Genomic DNA, 22,892 nt, shown 5'->3' on the forward strand with positions numbered 1-22,892 from the left:
TCTCTCTCTCTCTCTCCCAGTTCAATTAAATTAAATTAACTTTATTAGCATGAGTTTACATTGCCAAATCAAGTGTCAAAAACAAATAAAACAATCTAGAAATTATTTAAAAGAATACAGAGCTCTCTTTCTCTCACTCCCCCCTCTCTCTCTCTCTCTCTCTCTCTCTCTCTCTCTCTCCCCCCTCTCTCTCTACCTCTGTCTTTGCCCCTCCCTCTCTCAGTTCAATAAAATACAATTCAATTCCATTCAAATGAGCTTTATTAGCATGAGTTTACATTGGCAAAGCAAGTGTCAAAATAAATGAAACAATCGAAACGGGGAAATTATATAAAACAATACAGAGCTCTCTCTCTCACTCCCCCTCTCTTTCTCTCTCTCCCCCTCTCTCTTTCTCTGTCCCTCTCTCCCCCTCTTTCTCTCTCTTTTCCCCCTCTCTCCCTCTCTCCCCCTATTTCTATTTCTCTGTCCCTCTCTCTCTCCCCTCTTCTCTCCCTTCCTCCCCCTCTCTTTCTCTGTCCCTCTCTCTCTCTCTCTCTCTCTCTCTCTCTCTCTCTCTCTCTCTCTCTCTCTCTCTCTCTCTCTCTCTCTCGCTCCTCCCCAAAAGTGGGCGGTGTCCAAAACTCGTCACTCTCTCTCTCCTGTGTGTGTGGGTGAGAGAGAGAGCACTTTGTATCGCGGACTAGCAGACGTGGTGTGTGTTTTAGTGTTTTAGTTTGACATTTTTCGAGCAAAAACGGAGCCTAACATCTCTTAAAACATCCTAATCCTGTCGTGGAGGTCGTAGAAGAAGGAGAATTAATACAACATAAACATATAAACCCTGGAGGAGGAAGAAAGGAGACATTCTTTAGAGTCATTAGAGAAGGAGTAAGAGACCATGGAAGTTCCTGGTATGCAGGTGAGTTGGAAAGCAGCGCTGTAAAAGTAACCAGAGTACAAGTACTCAAGTACTTATGAGTGCAATTTTGGAGGGATAAGACCATGGAAGTTCCTGGTATGCTGGTGGGTTGAAAAGGTAGAAGACTTGAGCTTCATTTTTGTTTTTGGCTGTGGTGGAAGAAGTACTCAGATATTTTACTTAAGTAAAAAGTATCAATACCACAATATAAAAATACTTTTGTTACGAGTGTAAAAGGCCTGTGTTCAAAATGTTCCTTGAGTAACAGTACAAAAGTATTGGCTTAAGTGCCAAAAGTACAAGTACTGAAATATTTGAAAATAGCAGATCTACAAGCTCACAACACTCAAGCTTGTAGATCTGCTATTTTCAAATGGCCTTGTATAAAACAGGGCTGAAGTGGTTCATGTATGTTTTGTAATATAATCATTTATATCTGCAAAGTAACTACTTAAAGTTTTCAAATAATTGTAGTAGGAGTAAAAAGTATAATACTTTCCTCTGAGATGTAGTGGAGTAAAAGTATTAAATTGGAAATACTCCAGTAAAGTAAAAGTATACCTCAAATGTGTGCTCAAGGACAGTACCTGAGTAAATGTACTTAGTTACTTTACACCACCACTGCATTTCTGTGTGTTTGGCTTCAGTGGTACAACTACTATGTGTACTACGGCATGAGTGAGGGAAATAAGGGAGGGGGGGGCGAATAAGGGGGTTTATTTCCAAGTAAAACCAGCCATAAGTTTCATGTTTGAATTCACAACATGCAAGATGTGTTAAAAAAAAGAAGACAACTGTAGCCGCACAAAAAATACTAGATCTGTAGAGCTTGTAGATCTAGTATTTTCTTTGTTATTGGCATAATATAGTTGTTTTGTTAATTTTTGGGGTGATTTTGTTTTGTTTTTGTTTTTGTTTTGTTTTTGTGTTCATTTTGTTGTGATTTTCGTTTTGAAATGCTTCTTGACAAGGAGGAACACACTCTAGCTGTTGTTGTGTTGTGAGGTTACGTGTGTGTGTGTGTGTGTGTGTGTGTGTGTGTGTGTGTGTGTGTGTGTGTGTGTGTGTGTGTGTGTGTGTGTGTGTGTGTGTGTGTGTGTGTGTGTGTGTGTGTGTGTGTGTGTGTGTGTGTGCGCTGTTCTAGGGAAACTTAACTTGCCAGTTGAAGCCTCCTGTCATGTTTTGGACGGTGTCCGTGTTACACTCCGATCGGTGACCCATAGAATTGTGGGACCTATATTTTCACCATTTTCGTTGTGAAAATATTTGGCATGGTGGCAAGTTTTAACATCTAGACCAGGTTACAATAAGAATGGAAGGACTTTTCTATTTGCCTTTTGACGTGAAACTAAGGAATATTGTATTTGTTTTTGTTCATGAAATGTAGAAAATAGTTCTTTCTCAGCATTTGTCTTCTGAACCCATTAAGACCGGGAGCCGGGATCTGTGTCATTTTAGATTTCTTTAGCTATTAAAAAATAGCAGATATACAACATTTTGTGCAAATCTTTGAAAAAAAATAAAAAAAATATATATATATGTTATATATGTTATATATGTTTTAAAGCGAACATTTGTAACTCAAATCTTTGCTTCAAGGGGGTCCCTGGAACAAAAATATTTAGAGATATTTTTCGGCTTCAGGTTTATGGGTTAAACATGATGCAATGGCACACACACAATAACAACACCATATATTTGTTTGTTCACATCCTAAATGATGTGTCATGCTAAAACCACGAAGCCCCCGTTTCTTAACACTCTTTCTCCCATTAGAACATTTATTTTTCATCCAATTAAGTATAATAGAAGACGTTTAAAAACTAAAACAAAGTAAACCAAAAAAAAAGAAAAAAAATAGTTTTAACTGTAGGAAATGGAACAGTGACCTCTGGCGGTCACATAAGTCGATAGGTCACTCGTCTCGGTGTGCCACCTGCTTTGTTTCTCCCGTCGCGGAGGAGGAAGTGGTTTCTGGTGTGATGACGTCACGCACAACACCTACAAAACAGAGTTGGAAGGGAGAGAAAGAAAGAAAGGAGCCATTCATCCATCCATTCATCCATCCATTCATCCATTCATTCAGCGTCTTGGACGTTGGCTTCATGTTAATGCTGTTAACAGTCAGAATAGTGGGGGAAAAGCACTGTTAACAGTGTATGATACACACAATTCATTAGAAATGGGTCTAACTTTGGGATTTGTCGTGTGTTGTAATGGAACTACAAATGGGTGAGACTGAGAAAGCTGTGTGCCTTTACATTTCCACGGAAAATTGCATCATTTTGGCAGTGCTGTAAAGTAACTGAGTACATTTACTCAAGTGCTGTACTTAAGTATGATTTTGGGGTATTCTTTACTTTACTGGAGTATTTGCAATTTTCAGTACTTTTACCTCTACTCCACTACATCTCAGAGGCACATAATTGTACTTTTAATCCACTAAAATTATTCAAAAACGTATAACTAACTTAGTTACTAGTTACTTTGTAGATTTAGATTATTATTACAAAACATACATTAACCACTTCAGCCCTATACATTTCGGCCATTTGAAAATAGCCGATCTACAAGTTCACAATGCGTCGCATCGCGACACATTGTGGGCTTGTAGATCTGCTATTTACAAAAGATTTTATTCATTTGAAAACTTGTGAAACGGGACATTCTGCATAATGAATACTATCTACATTTGGTACTTTAAGTATATTTTGATACCAATATTTAAGTACTTTTACTGTAGTAAATTTTGAATTCCTGACTTTTTTACTTTTTACAGTATTGATACTTTTACTTAAGTAAGAAATGTGAGTACTTTTTCCATCACTGCATTTTGCACATAAACTATTCCAGAGAGGAGTGGAATGACTTTCCTCTTCCACCCCGGCATGCACATGCTCACAACATGGCACTTCTTCTGTTACAAAGGGAGGCTCATGTCTTAAAGTTCAATTCATGTTCTGCGCTAGCAAGTGTAGCACGACTAAGTCACTTCAAATCGACAAAATGTCTCGCAGAGGACCGTATAGCAGAGGTTGTCACGTATACCTCTGGAAAACGTACTCAGATTTTGTACTTAAGTAAAAGTATCAATACTGCAATGTAGAAATTCTCTGTTGCAAGTAAAAGTCCGGAATTCAATTGTCGTGGAGTATAAGTGAAATATCTGCCTCTGAGATGTAGTGGAGGAGAAGTAAAAGTACTGAAAATGGGAAATACTCTAGTAAAGTAAAAAAAAAAAAAAGACAGTACTTGAGTAAATGTACTTAGTTACTTTACACCACTGGTCATCGCAAACACCTACATAAAAATGTCGTGTACTCTGATTGGCTCTTGTTACCATGGAGAGTCCACATTCACTTCCTTGTTTACATTTTTTTTTTGCTCGACACAGTCTGCAAGTCACAGAACGCTCAAAACTCAAGAAGACGGTGAGACATAGTATGATGCGTCTAGGCCTGTCACAGTTATTACATAATCACCTAAATCGCAATTATTTTGAGATACTCACAAACATTTTTTTCTTGCATAATCTCCATAAGTGCCAGAATTTTTTATTTTTTTTAAACGTTTGGCTATTCTGGCACTCAATTTTACTACCTATGAGTATGTAAAAGAACAGAAACGAATAAACAAAAAATATTTCTATATTATGTTGTCCCAGTGCCAGAGCTTTTTTCACAGAAAACAAAAAGTGCTTAGGAAGGGAGATACAGCCGTTTTCAGTTCTAAGTTAAACAAGGAGTGGATGGAGCTGAAAATGTTCAGATGATGATATCTTGGGTTCTGAACATGTTTTTTTTTTAAAAAGGGCGATTTTTTTCGTGCGAATAATGCGTTTTTTTTTTAAACCTTATAAAGTCAATGGCTCCGTACATGGAGCGAAAAAGCGAAAAAGCGTCGAACGAGTCCGAATTTTGTGTATATTCGCTATATTCGCCGGTATGTAAGGACCTTAAAGGTTCCCGCAAGCGGTTCCTGGAATCTCTCATCTGTCTTCATTTGGCTCAGCTGTGTGCATGCAAGCGACTGTGGCGACGTCACGCCACCTACAAGTGTGTGTTGGGGTGGATACGCTGCATTTGTAATTTTGTATGATTGAATTATGTACTTGTATTATGTGCTTGTATATTATTATAAGTATAATGGATGCCAGAAAAAAATATTAGGAATCGGGAATCTGAATCGTTAAGAGGGAATCGGTAAGGAATCAGAACCGTTAAAACCCTAACGAGTCCCACCCTGGTCACATCGTGATGCGTTTTGCGCTTGTAGATCGGCTATTTCGTCAAACATTGCATTGCATCAAAAATGCCCTGTTCAACCTTTTGATTATGAAGCCTAAAAGCCAAACAGAAATGTACATTTTGAATCCACGTAATCGTCAAGTAAAATGTCATGAATAATCGTTGCGTCGTTGGATACTTGCGGCTCAAAGCATCATAAAACTGACCTTAAGTCAAACACCAGACGACCAGATCAATAGACTGACAACAAGTCTTGTCGGCGGTCCAGGTGACTGTGTGTTATGACGCCCTAAAGACATGCTGCGACACGCTCCAATGACATGGAACCGCACAGCTGCTGATGATGAATAGGCCACTGTCAGACGGATATACCTGTGAAAGGGGTGCTGTCCAGGGTCCAACGTTAAAGGGCAAGACCACTTCGGTAGAGGTCTGGGTTGTGTAGGTACCTTGCCGTGATGTAACACCAAAGGTGGACACGAAATCAAAAAAACATTTCTCCGTTGATTAGAAATTGATAATTCAAAATATGTTCCTCATTGACTTATATTGTATGGTAAAACAGCTCTCAAAGTCACTCTTTCAGCACGTAAACGAACGCAAACAAAGCTGATTCAGACGATATAGAACATCACGAAACCCAGTATTGTTTTAATAAAAATGTTAACTTCCTGTTGATTTTGCTGTTTTTATTCAGAAGAAAACCCGGACTGTATCCGTGGATCCGGATCTTCAAATAGTAAAATCTCATTTTTATTTAAAAAAATAAACGGTACTGTTTTTTGTGATGTTCTGCTGTCTGAGTCAGCTTTGTTTGTGTTTGTTTATGCGCTAAAAGAGTGACTTTGAGAGCTGTTTCAGCATATAATGTAAGTCAATGAAGAGCATTTTTAGAATTTTTATCAATGGAGCAATTATTTTTGATTTCTTGTCCACCTTTGGAGTTTCATCATGGCAAGGTAAATGGACAACCCAAACCTCTACCAAAGTGGTCTTGCCCTATACGTTTTTTTTTTTTCTCCTTCGTGCCCTGCAGCTCAAGTACTTCTCCATTCTATGGTACTTGCCCCATTCAAATTTCTATTTCTCTTTCCCTGCCTAGGGGGTCGGGTACCGTTGCCAGTGGTGCAGCGCTTGACCCCCCCCCATAAACTTCTCAAATCCATTGCCTGTGTTGATTGTGCGTGTACAACACTACAGACCATGAGATACTTTATATTATCCTATATTTTCTTTGATCATGTTTAATTGTAGATAAAAAGTGGGTTCCATGTGAAATGCTAACTGGCACACTCATTTTGGTGGCCGTCCTGAGCCCTGTTCAGGTTATTTTAGAATAACAAGAATAAGAATAGGCAGACAGCGGCAGCATGGAACTGATAGGAGAAATCACTAATGGAAATAAAATAAATATCATGGTTGCTCAATTGGAATTTGCCCACCCGGGCATGTCTGTATAGGTTTCACTTGCCCCGTCAGTTTTGTCTAACATGCCCCGGGCACGGCGGGCATGAAACCCCAGGCTGGTTTAAAGTAGTTTGTTTTCCAGTTCAGGCAGACAAACATGGCAGGCTAGTAAGAAACACAGCTGCACCAAACACATTAATAATCAGTGTGTTGTTGGATTTTCATAGGTGTGCCCAGAGCCAAGGGCATGCCAATGTGCAAGCATTATAGACGGTGTTGACACACAGCGCCTCGCAACTGAGGCGTTGTGTGCTTGTAGATTGGCTATTGTCAAAATGTGTGTGATTTTTGCTTAATTATATTTAAAGGGCAAGTCCACTTTGGTAGAGGTTTGGGTTGTGTAGTTACCTTGCCATGGTGTAGCTCTAAAGGTGGACAAGAAATCAGAAATGATTTCTCCGCTAACCGCTCCCAAAGTCACTCTTTTAGCACATAAACAAACACAAACAAAGTTGATTAAGACAACATAGAACATCACCAAACCCAGTACTGTTTGTTTTTTAAGTACAAATGTTACTTCCGGATCTTCAAATAGTAAAATCAGTAGGAAGTTTGACGTTTTTATTAAAAAATAAATAAATAAACAGTACTGGGTTTGGTGAATATTGTCTGAATCAACTTTGTTTGTGTTCATTTATGTGCTAAAATAAATGAGCCGTTTCACCGTACAATGTAAGGCAACGAGGAGCATATTTTGAATTATCAATTTCTAATCAATGGAGCAGTTATTTTGGATTTCTTGTCCACTTTTGGAGTTACATCATGGCTAGGTAACTACACAACCCAAACCTCTACTTAAGTGCTCTTGCCCTTTAAGTATGACAGTGAGTAAATGCTGTCAGATTCTGTCAGACAGTATTTTATAAATGCTTGTTGAAAGAATAGAATATTCGTTGTTGGACATTGTGAATGTCGCTGGTGGTGAGGTTGTCTACAAATAGCTTGTAATGGCTTTTCAGCGAACCACCAACTGTACTTAGTGTTGCTTTTAAAAACATATTTGGTCAGCACTTTGTTTTGAAGTTTGCCAGCAGACTTAACATGGCCTACAAACTGAAACTGCAGTAATAGCGCTGTGTGTGTGTGTGTGGGCGTGGGGTGTGCGTGTGTGCTTTGTGGGTGTGTGTTTCGTTAAAAGGTCACAGCAGGTCGTGGCTGGGGTTAACATTTCTTATCAACAAAAACCAAGCTAATAAATTATGCTAAAACAATAAACTAGCCTCCTTTTTTGTACCAGCAAGATGTTTAGCCAGGACAGCAGGTCATGCTGGGGGGGCCGTTCTGCTCTCACCAAACTGTGTAGAACCACCCACTCAGTCAGCTACAATCACAAAGCACATTTTACTGAGAGAAGTTGGTTCCCACTGATAGGTCAGAATAGATGATTGATGCCATGACTCTAGTTCTGAGGAAATGAGGCAGAGTTGCGGTGACTCGGGAGGTAAGAGTGGCCACCTTGGAATCGAAAGGTTCCCACGTGTGTGTGTGTGTGTGTGTGTGTGTGTGTGTGTGTGTGTGTGTGGGTGTGGGTGTGGGTGAATCTAATGCACATTGTAAAGCACTTTTTTTATTAACCCATTAAGACCTGAAGCCGATTCTACAAATGTCTTCTAAATCCTAACAGTTTTCTGTTTCTATATCAGTGGTGCTCAAACCTTTTCATGTCAAGGACCCCCAAAATGATATGTATTTGGCTGCCAACCCCCATCTCAAAATATTTTGTTCCAGGGACCCCCAGAAGTAAATATTTGAGTTAAAAATCGCTTTAAAAGAATACATATATATTCAAAGATTTGCAGACATTTTCACAATTTTTCAAAAATAGCAGATCTACAAGCTCGTAGTGCGGCATACTTTGACCATGGCTATTTACGACCAAAATGTATTCCTGATTATTTGGAGAGCAAAACACCACTCTTTTTGATGATGAATAATTCTTTATATTATTATCATTATTACTCCTATTGAGTCACGACTACAGTCAAACAGTAACACTTTGTCTAAAAGGATCACACCAAAAAAATCCTTGCGGTCTTGTTTCCATTGAGGTCCTAGGTATTCAATTCATCAGCATATAATAAATGGCACCAAACATTCAATGTCATCACAAATATAAAACACTATATGTACACAGTAGGGGAAAAAAAGGGGGGTGGGGGTAAGAAAAATGCGGGGCGGGTGGTCTGTCTAAGGGAGAAGTTACTATTACTACTACCTTTACTATTACTACTACTAAATGTTATAAGAGAACATCTGTGAATGTTTATCAACATGTATTTTATGTTTTGCCCTAAATGCCCAAAGAAAATGTGCCAGCCTGTGCCGGCCAGTATTAGCATCATTAGTGACAGTTTTCAGCACTGTACTGACTCTGAGGTCACAGCCAGTCGGAAGTTTGATACAAGGTTTTTGAGGAAGTAAACATCCAACTGAATAGTCATGAGACCATGTCCCCTGTGTGTGTGTGTGTGTGTGTGTGTGTGTGTGTGTGTGTGTGTGTGTGTGTGTGTGTGTGTGTGTGTGTGTGTGTGTGTGTGTGTGTGTGTGTGTGTGTGTGTGTGTGTGTGTGTGTCTGTGACAGTGTGTGCGTGCGTGCGTGTGTCACAGACAACATGAAAACATGGCGGTTTGTGGTGTCTGGGTGTAGTTATATTTTGCACTTAATGATCACTTGTTCTTCTGCTGTTGTCTTGGTGCCATGGCTGCATGTTCATAGCAAAAATGCTTCCAGTAATAAATCAGGTTTATGCTGTTATGTTGTTGTTGCTTCTTGGTGCTTGGTCTAGGCCGCTTAGTCATGACACCAGGAAAAGATGCTTATCTAGAATTACATTGCTGAGTTTTGAGGTTAAGATCAATGCAAAAGTATTATTTATTTTTGTTATAAGGTCTCATATTAAAGCCGCACTACTTAGCTAACCTTCCTCTCCTACCCCGGATTTGAACCTGGTTTCCTGCGCGCAAGTACTGATATTTTTCAACCATCGAGCTAATAGAGCCTGCCTGCTTGCTCAGGGTGAATCTTGAACCATCAGATCAAAATTTGTGTCACTCAGATACCGAGACATGACCTTTGACACAATCTAAATGTCTCAATAGGCTCTATGCACAGCAGCCATATTGTGAAGAAATGCACAGGTGTTGCCAATGATACTAATGAAGGCTCTGTTCCATTCTGGTCAAACAGAGTCAGGGTGCTGATATTGTTCATGTTGGCTCACTGGAAACACTCTGCTACACCAGTGGGTCTAAAATTGTGGTCCAGGGACCCTCGTGGTTCCTCGAAGGGGTTCCAAATGGACCCTTACGGGTGTGTAACTCTGAGAGTGTACAAATGGAACCAAATGGACCCTTACGGGTCCATTTGGTTCCATTTGTACACTCTCAGAGTTATGGGGGTCGTGGAAATTAAAACGTCTGAGAACTGTGCTACACTGAATGGAGCAGAGCCTTCATTAGTATCATTGGTAACACCTGTGAAGGAAGTGATAATATGGCTGCTGTGCATAGAGCCTATACACGAATCCACGGAGCGCTGCCCTGCGCAAACATTTTCATGTCAAGGACCCCCAAAATGTTTTTCCTCAAAAGTGTACTTAAGTACGGTACTTGAGTAAATGTACTTAGTTACTTTCCACCACTTGTATGGCTGATATACCGGTCATAAATCTGACTCACTGAAGTCATTTTACAATTCATTGCAGAGCTCTTCCCATTAGAGCCACAGGTCGTCGAGCTGACGTGCGCGATTCTTTGTTCCCGCCGTGTGTCCCCGCGGCTTTTGTTGAGTGACTGAATAGCAGGTTTGGGCTTGGTCTCTCTCTCTCTCTCAGCAGTCAAATGAGCTGTTGTCTCTCCTCCTCTGGCCACGGATCACGTGACCGTCCGTGTGTGCAACTTCCTCTGAGCCGTCGTTGTCGTGGTCACCGAGGTTCTGTCTGTGTGGTCGCTGTGGGTGACATCATCGACGGGAACGTTTTAAAACGCGGCACGTTTTTTTTTGTGGTAAAACACAAGACAGAGAGTTAATACACAACAACATGAGGCCCGGCCTGGGCCCCATGTGATTGAAAATGTCAGCGCTGAGTCAACCTCCCCGGCAACCAGTGGTGGAAAGTAACTAATTACAGTTACTCAAGTACTCTACTTAAGTACAATTTTTATTTTTTTTATTTTACTGGAGTATTTACCATTCCAATACTTTTACTTCTACTCCACTATATCTCTTAGGGCAAATGTTGTACTTTTACTCGACTACAATTATTTGAAAACCTAACTTTCAAGTTACTTGTACCCTATATGCAGTATATACTTTGGCTGTTTGAAAATAGTAGATATACAATCTCGCGACGTGTTTGGGGACATTCTGCAATGATGAGTACTTTTACTTTTGGTACTTGAAGTATATTTTGATGCCAGCACTTTTGTAGGCCTACTTTTACTCAAGTACATTTTTGAATACTGGACTTTTACTTGTAACCGTGTTTCTATGTACGTTGTGGTATTGATACTTTTACTTATGTAAAGTAAGTAAAAAAATCTGAGTACTTCTTCCATCACTGCCCGGCAACAAACAGAAATTCATTAACCCATTAAGACCGGGGACGCATCTGTGTCATTTTAAGATGTCTTTGGCTATTCAAAAATGGCAGATATACAAGCTCGCGCTACGAGCTTGTAGCGCGAGCCCCCTCCCCCCCCCCCCCTCATCTCAGAATATTTCGCTCCAGGGATTCCCCCCCCCCCCCCAAAGCAAAATTTGAGTATAAAAAGTTTGCTTTAAAAAATATATATATTTGCACAAAGATTTGCACGAACGCACTATGAGCTTGTAGATGTGCTATTTTTGAATAGCCAAAATGTAGTAGTAATGTTATAGCCATATAAGTGTTATAGCATAAGTGACAGTGCAGCGCAGCGCAGCAGCAGTGGAGCACACGCACGCGCGCACAGATAATCCTGTGCGTTGGTGGCCTGAGTCATCAGGACAGCCTGGAGACAGGTGGGCTCAGCGTTTGCTCAGCAGTCCGATGGGCAGCCAGGTGACAACAACGACCTGGGTTTCACTTAAGCGCCGGGACAATGACGTCAAATCAGTGTCACCGTTATTGTCTCCGCCAGGCCGAAAGGCATGGCGAGAGAGTATGTTTTACCCTCCGTCCGTCCGTCCGTCCGTCCTTCTGTCTGCGACCAGCTAATCTCCGCCACCGTTGGCCCTGTCGCTGTGAAACTGCGCACACACACTCCCTGGATGCCACAGCAGAACCTCTGGCCCACATTTTTCAGATCAGCCTGTCATAGCGCCACCATGAGGCCGACTTTTGCAAAACACATTTTTTTGCTATTACTCCTACAGATTTTGTCCAAAAAACACGCACATCGGTACACAGTATCTCTATAGCCATGTGATCAACACGGATCTGTCTGATTTTCCATATTCCATCCTGATTGGCTAAAATTGGCTTCCAAAGTATGCAGGATTGCTTCATTTGGAACAAAATGCCTCAAATCATGCACGCAGCATGCGATTTCCGCGAAATTTTCCACAGAGATTCCCACTTGGCCCAGGAAGAAATGCCACTTGAAAACGTTCACATCAGCCTCATGGTGGCGCTATAACAGGCCAATTCACGTTTTTTGCTATAACTGCACCGATCTGAATCAAACTTTGCACGCACACTCCCTAGAGTCCAAAGAAAAACCTTTGCCCTGCATTTTTCACATATGCCTTCAAACTCAGCCTCCACCAGGAGGCTGAGTTTTGTAAAAACAATTGTTTTGCTCTTGCTCCTTCAGATTCTGTCCAAAAATCACTCAAATCCGTACATTGTATCTCTATAGTCATGTGATCACGATGGATGTGTCCGAAATTTCATATTCCATCCTACTTGGCTAACATTGGCTTCCAAAGTTTGCAGGATGGATTTTGAACAAAATTCCTCAAATCATGAACGCAGTGTGCCATTTCCGTGAAATTTTACACGCACATTCCCACTAGGCCGAGGAAGAAATGCCACCCTTTTCACATTGGCCTGTTATAGCGCCACCAGCAGGTCTAATTTAGCAAACCAAATTCTTGGAACAAAATGCCTCAAATCATGAATGCAGTGTCCGATTGTCGTGCAAGGCCTAAGAAGAAATGGCACCCTTTTCACATTGGCCTATTGTAGCGCCACCAGGAGGCCACAATAACCTACCTGACCTGGCGGAGACTTGTGCTCCGAGGAGCACTTTTTCTAGTTTCACATGTTTTGCCTTCGATTACTATTCATGAACGAGCTGAATGTGAGCTTGTAGATCGGCTCTTATTTTGCTATTTATCACAGTTGTATGACATTATAATCATGTTATAATGCTGTATAATCACCATTAAAATGCATCATACTGTCATTATAAGTCGCGATAAGTGGTCATTTGTTGCTTTTAAACATTATACCTTTATAAGTCAATATAGAATGCTTTATAATGTGTTATGATTATTTTTATAAAGTATTATGAGCATTAATGAGTTCTTATAAGTATACAGTGTTATAATACAGGTTATAATACATTATAAGTATGTTTATAATGCATCATAGACGTGGGATGCATAGTAAGTGTTACCGTGATTTCCGTTATTGGAACGCACATTTAAAGGAGCATTTCCCCTCTTTTAAATTTTGTGGATTGGTTTATTTTTTTCCCACGATAACAGCTCTGCCGCTGGGGGATTTGCTGTGTATTATTTCCTTCTCTGCAGCTGTCACCTTTGACCCGTAGAGCACAACACGCATGCACACGCACAGACACACAAACACCCTCTTGAATGCATGGGTCGATCGACTGCTTTGTTTATCTTTGTTTGAAACGTTGCACGTTGCATGGCTCTCTCTCCCTCGCTCTCTCTCTTGATCGCACAGAAACACACACGCACACACCAACAAACACAACACACAGATACGTCACACACATGCAAAGAGGCTTTTAAATTTGGGTACCCTCTCTCTCTCTCTCTCTCTCTCTGTCTCTCTCTGTTACACACACACACACAGACACAGGAAGTTTCCATAGCCATGTCCAAGTTTTCTCTCTGCAGTCCAGTGTTTACATCTTTGAGAGGGCAGTCAGTTCAATGACCCCACTAAAACAAATCTGTCTGTCTGTCTCTCTCTCTGTCTCAGAATGACACAGATGCGTTCCTGGTCTTAATGGGTTAACAGGGGTTCTCAAAGTTTTCGTGTCATGGACCCCCAAATTATATATATATATATATATATATATATATATATATATATATATATATATATATATATATATATATATATATATATTATATATATATATATATATTATATATATATTTGGCTGCGGACCCCCATCTGAAAAGGTTTTGTGCGTGCGCGTGCGCGTGCAGACATACACTCCAAGAGGCTTTCATAATAGTAAACGTAGTGAGCAAATGCCATTACACTCGCTACTAGGCTCTCGCTGTTTTCTGAAAACGTTCGCTTTCCCCTCTCTGGTCCCCAGGGACCCCCTGGTCCCTGCTGCTGGTCCTCCATCCTACCAGGAAGTTTGATCACTTTCACCCTGGTGTCATTGTCATTCTAGCGGTCTAAAATAGGCTCTATGCACAGCAGCCATTATTGGAAAGACGTTGGGCCTCTTCCTTAATACTTCCCTCACAGGTGTTGCCACCAATGATACTAACGATGGCTCTGCTCCATTACTAATCATTCATTTCAAGGACCCCCATAACTCTTGAGAGAGAGTACAAATGGGTCCATTTGGCTCCATTTTGTAAGTAAAATCTCATAATCGTGACAGCCCTATTCAACAATAACAATGAAACTCATGAAAAACGGACAGAGTGCCGCGCTATGAGCTTGTACATCTGCTATTTTTTTTTTTAAATCATGAAAATTTGAGCAAATCTTTGAATATATGTTTTAACCCATTTAGACCTGAGGCCGATTCTAAAAACGCCTTCTAAATGCTGACCTAAGTTTTCTGAAAAACTTCAAATATTTATTAAAAAAATGACAACAAATGTATGCTGCTATATACTGTACTGTACATAGCAACAAAAAGGGGTTCCCGCCCTGAAAGGTATAGTTACAAATAGGGGTTCCCGCCCCAAAAGGGGTTAAAGCAAACATTTGTAACTCAAATCTTTGCTTCTAGGGATTCTACAAAATGTCTTCTAAATCCTATATTTTTTTTTTTTTTTCGAAAAACCTATTTTGCTATATCAGTGGTTTCTCAAACTTTTTCATGTCAAGGACCCCCCAAAATGATATGTATATGGCCACGGACCCCCCCATCTCAAAATATTTTGTTCCATGGACCCCCCCCCCCCCCAGAAGCAAAGATTTGAGTTAAAAATGTTCAAGATTTTTCAAAAATAGCAGATCTGCAAGTTCATAGCGCGGCACTCGGTGCCGCGCTATGAACTTGTAGATCTGCTATTTTTTAATAGCCAAAGAAATCTTAAAATGACACGGATGCGTTCCCGGGCCTTAATGGGTTAAGCTTTAAGGGCCTGCTTTAGTAGAGGCCCAAAGCAGCATCAGGTGGCACACTCATGCATTTTGTGTCACACAAACCATTAACTTTATCGCAGCGTTTATCTTTCAGTTGCAGTCACTTCCCCGTATGTGTGCTCCCACTCAGGCCTGGAGAGAGAGCTGTGAAGTCTGATTGTAATCAACGATTAGTGAGATTAAACATTAACGGCCCTACGGTGCATTCTGCAACATGCGTCCCTGCCAAGTCCACTTAACCTCTGAACAACACAAACATTCATGCAACAATATAATGACTAATAATAGACCTTATGTATAGAGCACTCGTCGATATGATTTTACAGAGTGCTTTGCGTAAAATTGAAGAAATGTATAATAAGATATGAAAATATGGCATTTACATAATGTGCATAAATATATTCAGGGTTCCCACGGTCATGAAATTCCTGGAAATATTTTGAAATTAAGAAAAAATGTTTTCCAGGACTGGAAAAGGTTTGGAATTAATCAAATGTTTGGGAAAATGTTTGGATATAATTAACAGTTTTTGGCTATTGTTGTTAAAAAAAAAAAACTTGTCCCAAAACATGTCTTGCATTACGTGAAATAGGTGTGGCCTGATGTATACATAGATTAACTAAATCAATCAGTAAATAAATAGATATACAAATACATCTATCTGTATGTTGCACCGTGATACGTTGTTAGCTTTGTTAAGCGTAGATCTGTTCTGTTTGTGACATGAAACGTTTGCTCGAGTGTGTCTTTGCGCATTGATAGAACACTGGTGTGTGTATAGCCTCATGCTTTTAAAAAGTTATGGAAAAGTTTTGAAAATTCATTGTAAAAAATGGGTGGGAACCCTGTATATTACAAATGAAGCGATAACATTTCATTCATGGTAATGCCTTTCGAGGCATATAACCACATGAACCCTAGCGTCCCTATTCTGGGCGAGCATTCAGCATATATAGCAGATCTGCAAGCTCACAACGTGTTGCTTTGAGGGGACAAAGGAGGGGGTCAAGTACAGAGCCTTGGGGGACCCCGGTCAGAGAAGTATACAGGGATTAAGAGGTTGACAACACATTAACAACGGAAGCCAAATGATTATTAATACATGAATGAAGTGCAGTGAGAAATAACAAACATTAACCCATTAAGACCTGGAACGCATCTCTGTCACTTTTTGATTTGAGCTTAAAAAAACATTATTTTACACTTTAGCTATTAAAAAAATAGCAGATCTACAAGCTCATAGCGCGGCACCGAATGCTGTGCTATGAGCTTGTAGATCTGCTATTTTTGAAAAATCGTGAAAATGTGCGCAAATCTTTGAATATATAATTTTTTAAAGAGAACATTTGTAACTCAAATCTTTGCTTCTGGGACCCCTTGGAACAACATATTTTGAGATGGGGGTCCGCGGCCAAATACATATAATTTGGGGGGCCCTTGACATGAAAAAGTTTGAGAACCACTGATATAGAAACATACGTTTTTTCAGAATACTGTTGGGATTTAGAAGACATTTCTAGAATCGGCTTCAGGTCTTAATGGGTGAAGAGAATTGAACGATAAAATAAAATACAATTTAATCTGTTTAAAGGCCTTTCAATCGGCAACTCATCAAATATTTGCGATGAGGCGAGTATGTACTAAATGTGAACACAAATAACTTTATTTGAAGAGGCTATTCATTAAAGGAGCTACACCATGAATTTAAAAAATAATAATAATATTTGATATCATATTGTTTATGTCCCTCAAACGTTTTTCAAAAGGTTTGAGCCTAAATCAAGCCTCAGATATACTCATTCCAACTAACTTCTCTCTGGCTTATAAAGCACTTTCACCTGCAATACCACATTGTCCTGTTTGGCACGGGGTGCTATTGAGCCAGTTTGTATGCATGTTATGTCCTGGTTCTGTGTGGAAAAAGTAAAAAAATAAAATAAGAAAAAATGTAAAAAAAAATAAAAATGAAAAAAAAAAAGTTTTTTTTTTGGGGGATTTTCTTTTTTTTTGGTTAGAACTGAAAAACGGGAGGAATTGTTCCCAGACGTGACGTAGGGTGGGGGAACAAATCTGACGGACTGTTTTCAGACCAATTTACATAAAAACCACAGATAGCCTATGAAAGCCTGCATGCTCGAAGTCGGGTATTTGTTGGAACAGAAGAGAGGTGGGGGAGACCAAAAACACACAAAAATTAAGAAAAAGTTAAAATTCATGGTGTAGACCCTTTAACTTTACGCCCCTTTCTTTATCCTTTAATCAGATTTTCCTTCAATTATATCTAAACGCACGCTGTAACATTTTATTAATAAGTGCAATACGATTTATCAATATTTATGAAGTTATTGCATGGATGTTAGTGTTCAGAGGTCACCAGACTTGGCAGACAGGTGCTTAAACCTACTGTCTCTACATGGTCGTGTTTGTAGCTGATAAGATAAATGACGTTCCCTGGTGAGGTCTCTGTAGTAAGCTCTGGTTTAAACATTAAACACAGGCCTGGTGACTTTTTACACACAAAGTGTGTGTGTGTGTGTGTGTGTGTGTGTGTGTGTGTGTGTGTGTGTGTGTGTGTGTGTGTGTGTGTGTGTGTGTGTGTGTGTGTGTGTGTGTGTGTGTGTGTGTGTGTGGCACGTTGTCTAGTGCAGTGGTTCTCAAACCTTTTCATGTCACGGACCCCCAAAATGATACATATTTGGCTGCGGACCGGACCCCCATCTCGTATTTTGTGACAGTGACCCCCAAAAGAAAATATTCAAAGATTTGCGCACATTTTTCAAAAATAGCAGATCTACAAGCTCATAGCGTGGCACCGAGTGCCGTGCTATGAGCTTGTAGATCTGCTATTTTTGAATAGCCAAAGTATAACATATGGTTAAAGTGGTTAAAATGATTGTGGCACTATATTAACACATTTTGCTGGTACACCCCCGCCCCCCCCAGGACCCCTGGGGGACCTCGGTCCCCACTTTGAGAACCAATGGTCTAGTGGTTAAACCGAGCATTTCCCTGGGCGCGTATCTATGTTCCCCTGGTTCTATGTTCTATGTAGAACCCGGGGAACATAGGGATGACCCCATTTCCGTAACCAGAATGTCCTCTCAAAATTGGCTCTATGCACAGCAGCCACATGTCAAACTAATTGGGCCTCTTCCTTAGTTCCTTCACAGGTGTACCGTGTTACCAATGACGCTAATGAAGGCTCTGTTCCATTCAGGTCAAACAAGGGCCAAGGGTGCTGATATTGTGCATTGTTGGCTCAATGGAAACACTCTGCTACACCAGTGGGTCTCAAGGTGTGGTCCAGGTACCCTCATGGTTCCTTGAGGGGGTTCCAAATGGCCGCTTACGGGTCTGTAACTCTTGAGAGTTATGGAGGTCCTTGAAATGAAAAGGTGTGCGAACCACTGTGCTACACTAAATGGAACAAAGCCGAACATTAGTATCATTGGTAACACCTGTGAAGGGAGTAAGGAAGAGGCCCAATTTCTTCCCAAAATAGCTGCTGTGCTGTGCATAGACCTTGTATTGCCCATGAGCAAGAGCAGGACAATTACCAGACAATTACCAAACCAAACAATACCAAAATATTAACAAATGATACCAAACTAAAAACTATACTAAACTAAATGATACAAAGCTATTAACCAAAAAAGACCATACTGAATGAACAAGACCAAACTTCTACCAAGCAGTGCCAAACTAAACCATTCCAAATTAGCAGCAACAGACAATAACAAACTATGCAATATCTTAACGTGCACCAAATGGTACCAAACTAAACAATACCAAACTAGTAGCAGACAGACAGTTGTTTTACATTGATATCATCATGTAGAAGTGCTATTTCTTTGACCTGCTGAAACCAAGCGTCCCAATCTGGATGTTGGGAGTTTGCTCCAAAGTGTTTACATCGAATGAGTCCTTGAACTACGGCAAAACCACAGGGTCATAGTTCAGGCAGCATGCATGATTGTATTCATGAAAAGTTGTGTTGCCCATTGCACTGTAATTCATTTCTCTCTTTTTGTGTTGTAGTTAGTGTTGTAAATTAACCCATTAAGACCGGGAAAGCGGTCTGTCATTTTAGATTTGAACCACTTTAACTATTATCTTATACTTTGACTATTCAATAATAACAGACATACAAACTAAAAGCTATGAGATTGTATATCTGCAATTAGATTTTTTTAATCATGAAAATTTGAGCAAATCTTTGAACATACATTTTTCTAAGTGAACATTTGTAATTCGAATCTTATGTTGCCATTTTAGTGGTATTCAAACCTTTTCATGTCAAGGACCACCCAAAATGATATGTATTTGGCCACGGACCCCCCCCCCCCCCCCCCCTCCCATCTGGTCAAACGATGTTGTTCCAGGGACCCCCCCCCCCAGAAGCAAAGATTTGAGTTAAAACTGTTTGTTTAAAAAAACATATATATTCAAAGATTTGCAAAAATGTTCACGTTTCCCGGAAGTGCTCACAGCTCAAGTGCTCACGACGAGTGCCGCACTGTGAGCTGTGAGCTTGTATATCTGCTATTTTTTTTGGATTGCCAAAGAAATCTTAAAATGAAACAGATGCGTTCCCGGTATTAATTAGGGCTGTCAACTTTCCTCAGAAATGATATTCGAATATTGGTCTTAAAAATTGGCAGATATTCGAATATATTTGAATATCATTATTATTATAAAAAAAATATCTTGATTTATTTTAAAAAAATGTTTTTTTTACAGAAACAATATAAAAAATATTGTATCGAGTGCTCGGATCCAATAAAATCTATCTTTTGTTTGTTTTTATAACTTGATACATTGTTTTTTGTATTGTCCCTGTCAAATAAACATTACATTTTTCTTTTAACCCATTGATACCTGGAACGCATCTGTGTCACTTTAGATTTCATTGGCTATTAAAAAATAGCAGATATACAAGCTCATAGCGCGGCACCGAGTGCCGCGCTATGAGCTTGTAGATCTGCTATTTTTGAAAAATATTGAAAAAAATATTTTAGATTTTTTTTTTTCAAAAAACTGTTAGGATTTAGATTTTTTTAAAGAATCGCCTCAGGTCTTAATGGGTTAATATTAATTCTAATATACATATTTTCCCCATATTCGAGGAATATTCGAAATTCTAATATTAATTCACCAGCCCTACTATTTATGGATTAATTTCTCTCTCTTACTTTTTTGTGTTGTAGTTAGTGTGAATCAAATCTAAAGTACTTACTGGCATGGACTTGAGGAGGAAACAAAAAGGGGAAAAAAACATTCCCACGTCGGTATCTGTTCCCTGCAGAAGGCTTATCTGTGGTTCTCGAGGCTGTCGGCCGTCTCAGCTGAGTTGCATTTTGTTGCACGCTGGTGAAACTTTGGACACACCAAATGTCACTTCTCTAGTCCGTTGGTTCTCAAAGTGGGGTCCAGGGACCCCCAGGGGTCCTTGAGGGGGGGGTTCCAGGGGATCCCCAGAAAAATGTGTTCATATAATTACTTTTATCCATATTTTGTACGCTGGCTATTCAAAAATAGCAGATCTACAAGCTCACAGCGCGTCACTTCGTGCCGCGCTGTGAGCTTGCAGATCTGCTATTTTGGAACATTTTCAAAAAATCTTGACACAAATCCTCTCTTCTGGGGGTCCCTGGCACAACACATATCCAGATGGGGGTCCATGGCTAAATATATATCAATTTAGGGGTCCTTGGCACAAATTATTTTTAGAACCACTGCTCTAGTCCAAGGGTTCCCAAACTTTTCAGACCGTGAACCCCCAAAAATAATCACATTTGAACTGGGGACCCCCCAAACATAATCACATTTGAACTGGGGACCCCACAAAAATAATGACATTTGAACTGGGGACCCCACAAAAATAATCACATTTGAACTGGGGACCCCCCAAAAATAATCATATTTGAACTGGGGACCCCCAAAAAATAATCATATTTGAACTGGGGACCCCCGACTGTGACTAGCACTTGGAATTGTAGGAGTTGAGGCATTACATTTAGTTTGACTCGGTTCCACAGATAAATATTGTTTGTTGATCGGCTATTTTTCGGCTATTTTCACAATGTTTGCCTCTTTCTTATGTAATAAGAGACTGTGTGTGTGTGTGTGTGTGTGTGTGTGTGTGTGTGTGTGTGTGTGTGTGTTTAAATAGTAATTTCATACACGTTCTACATCAGAATAGTCTCAATCGTCACAAAAGCGGGGTCGACCCGATTACCGAGTAGCAGACGGGTGCAAAATGCCAGCGATGTCTGTGGTTTGATTGGCAACGCTGCAAACAGTTCCCTCATTACAGCTCTCAATGACAGGGAGCTGAACCCTGAGTGCACTTACTTCTATATTACTATACTTGTGAGAGAGACTAAATGTCCCCCACGAGTGAAGAAGTAAAGAAATAGTCGTTGTCGGGACAAGAGAAATGGTCGTTTTATGGTGAAACGTATTACTATTTTCGGAGTTAGGCTTACAGTGGGGAAAAGATTCAGGGTTAGGGTTAGGGCAATCTGGGAACCCCCTCTGGAGGCACCACCCCCTTTTTGTTGTGTAGAAACAGGAACTCGGTGTGGCTCCTCCCCTTTCTTAGTCCACTTCCTCCCGGGTGCTTCTGTGTTCATTCCTTGGCTAGCCCTACTTACAACAACACTACATGTTTAGGGCAGTGGTGCCGACAGATTCTACTGTTGGCAGAATCTGTCTTGAGAGATTTAGACATTTAGAGGTTAGGTTAAGGGGCAGTGGTTCTGGAACTTTTGTTGTGAAGGACCCCCAAAATGATATGTATGTGGCCGCGGACCCCCATCTCAAAATATGTTGTTCCAGGGACCCCCCCCAGAATCAAAAAATTTAATTTAACAAAAGATTTTCACACATTTCTCACGATTTAAAAAGAAATAGCAGATCTTCAAGCTACTAGCTTGTAGATCTGCTGTTTTTGAATAAACAAAGTATAAAATATGGTTAAATTGGTTGAAATGATTGTTATGCTGTATTAACACATTTAGCTGGGGACCCCCTGGTACCGCCCAAGGTCCCCAGACCCCACTTTGAGAACCAATGGTTTAGGCGCTGTGTGTAGAGCTATGTCTGATTAGTTGCGTGTCACACTCTGATAATAGTGGCTATTTTTGGCTTCAGCGCTAGGGTTAAAGGGATAGTTCACCCCCAAAAAAACGATTAGTCACCCCATGGAGACTTGAATTCATGGACATTTTTTAGTTTTTGTCGCATTCTTAAGCCAATGATTTGATGACCAGCGGACCTGTAGGCAGCGGTTCCGGTAGGAGACACAAAGGAGACTCTTTGTGTCTCCTACCGGAACCACTGCCGGTCATCAAATTATTGGCTTAGGAATGTGACAAAAACGAAAAACAAATCCATGAATTCAAGTCTCCATGGGGTGACTAATCGATAGAAAAAAGGTCATTTTGGGGGTGAACTATTCCTTTAAGAAATGACACACACACACACTCTGGCTTCCTAGAATGTTGATGTCCTCCGTACAGTAATACATAACGTGTGTGTGTGTGTGTCCATGAGGAGTAGGAATGAAAGAGGTCGAAAAGGTTAAGCGCTATCATGGGAATGTTAATGACACATAACAGCCATCAGGGTAATGTTAATGACATCATTACGGGTTGACCAATAACAATTACATCATCACGGTTCTATGTACACAGCATTCTGGACTTCCTCGTCGGGTCCAGGTGTGACAACGGCAAGGTGGCTATATCTGGC

The 22,892-nt window shown here is 40.3% G+C and overlaps 1 protein-coding gene across 3 annotated transcripts in view; it reads left to right on the forward strand.

The window, feature by feature from the left end:
* Window positions 1-661: 661 nt before the first annotated feature.
* The window catches only part of stk26 (serine/threonine protein kinase 26), a 49,781-nt gene continuing 27,550 nt past the window's right edge, over window positions 662-22,892 (forward strand). For all 3 annotated transcript variants that reach the window (XM_084043635.1, XM_084043637.1, XM_084043636.1), the window contains exon 1: window positions 662-901. In XM_084043635.1, coding sequence (XP_083899761.1) covers window positions 881-901 — 21 coding nt within the window. In that variant the 5' untranslated portion in view covers window positions 662-880. The remainder of the gene's footprint in view (window positions 902-22,892) is intronic.

Source organism: Gymnoscopelus microlampas (assembly GCF_963454915.1).
Source record: "Gymnoscopelus microlampas genome assembly, chromosome: 19".
Taxonomy (NCBI): Eukaryota; Metazoa; Chordata; class Actinopteri; order Myctophiformes; family Myctophidae; genus Gymnoscopelus; species Gymnoscopelus microlampas.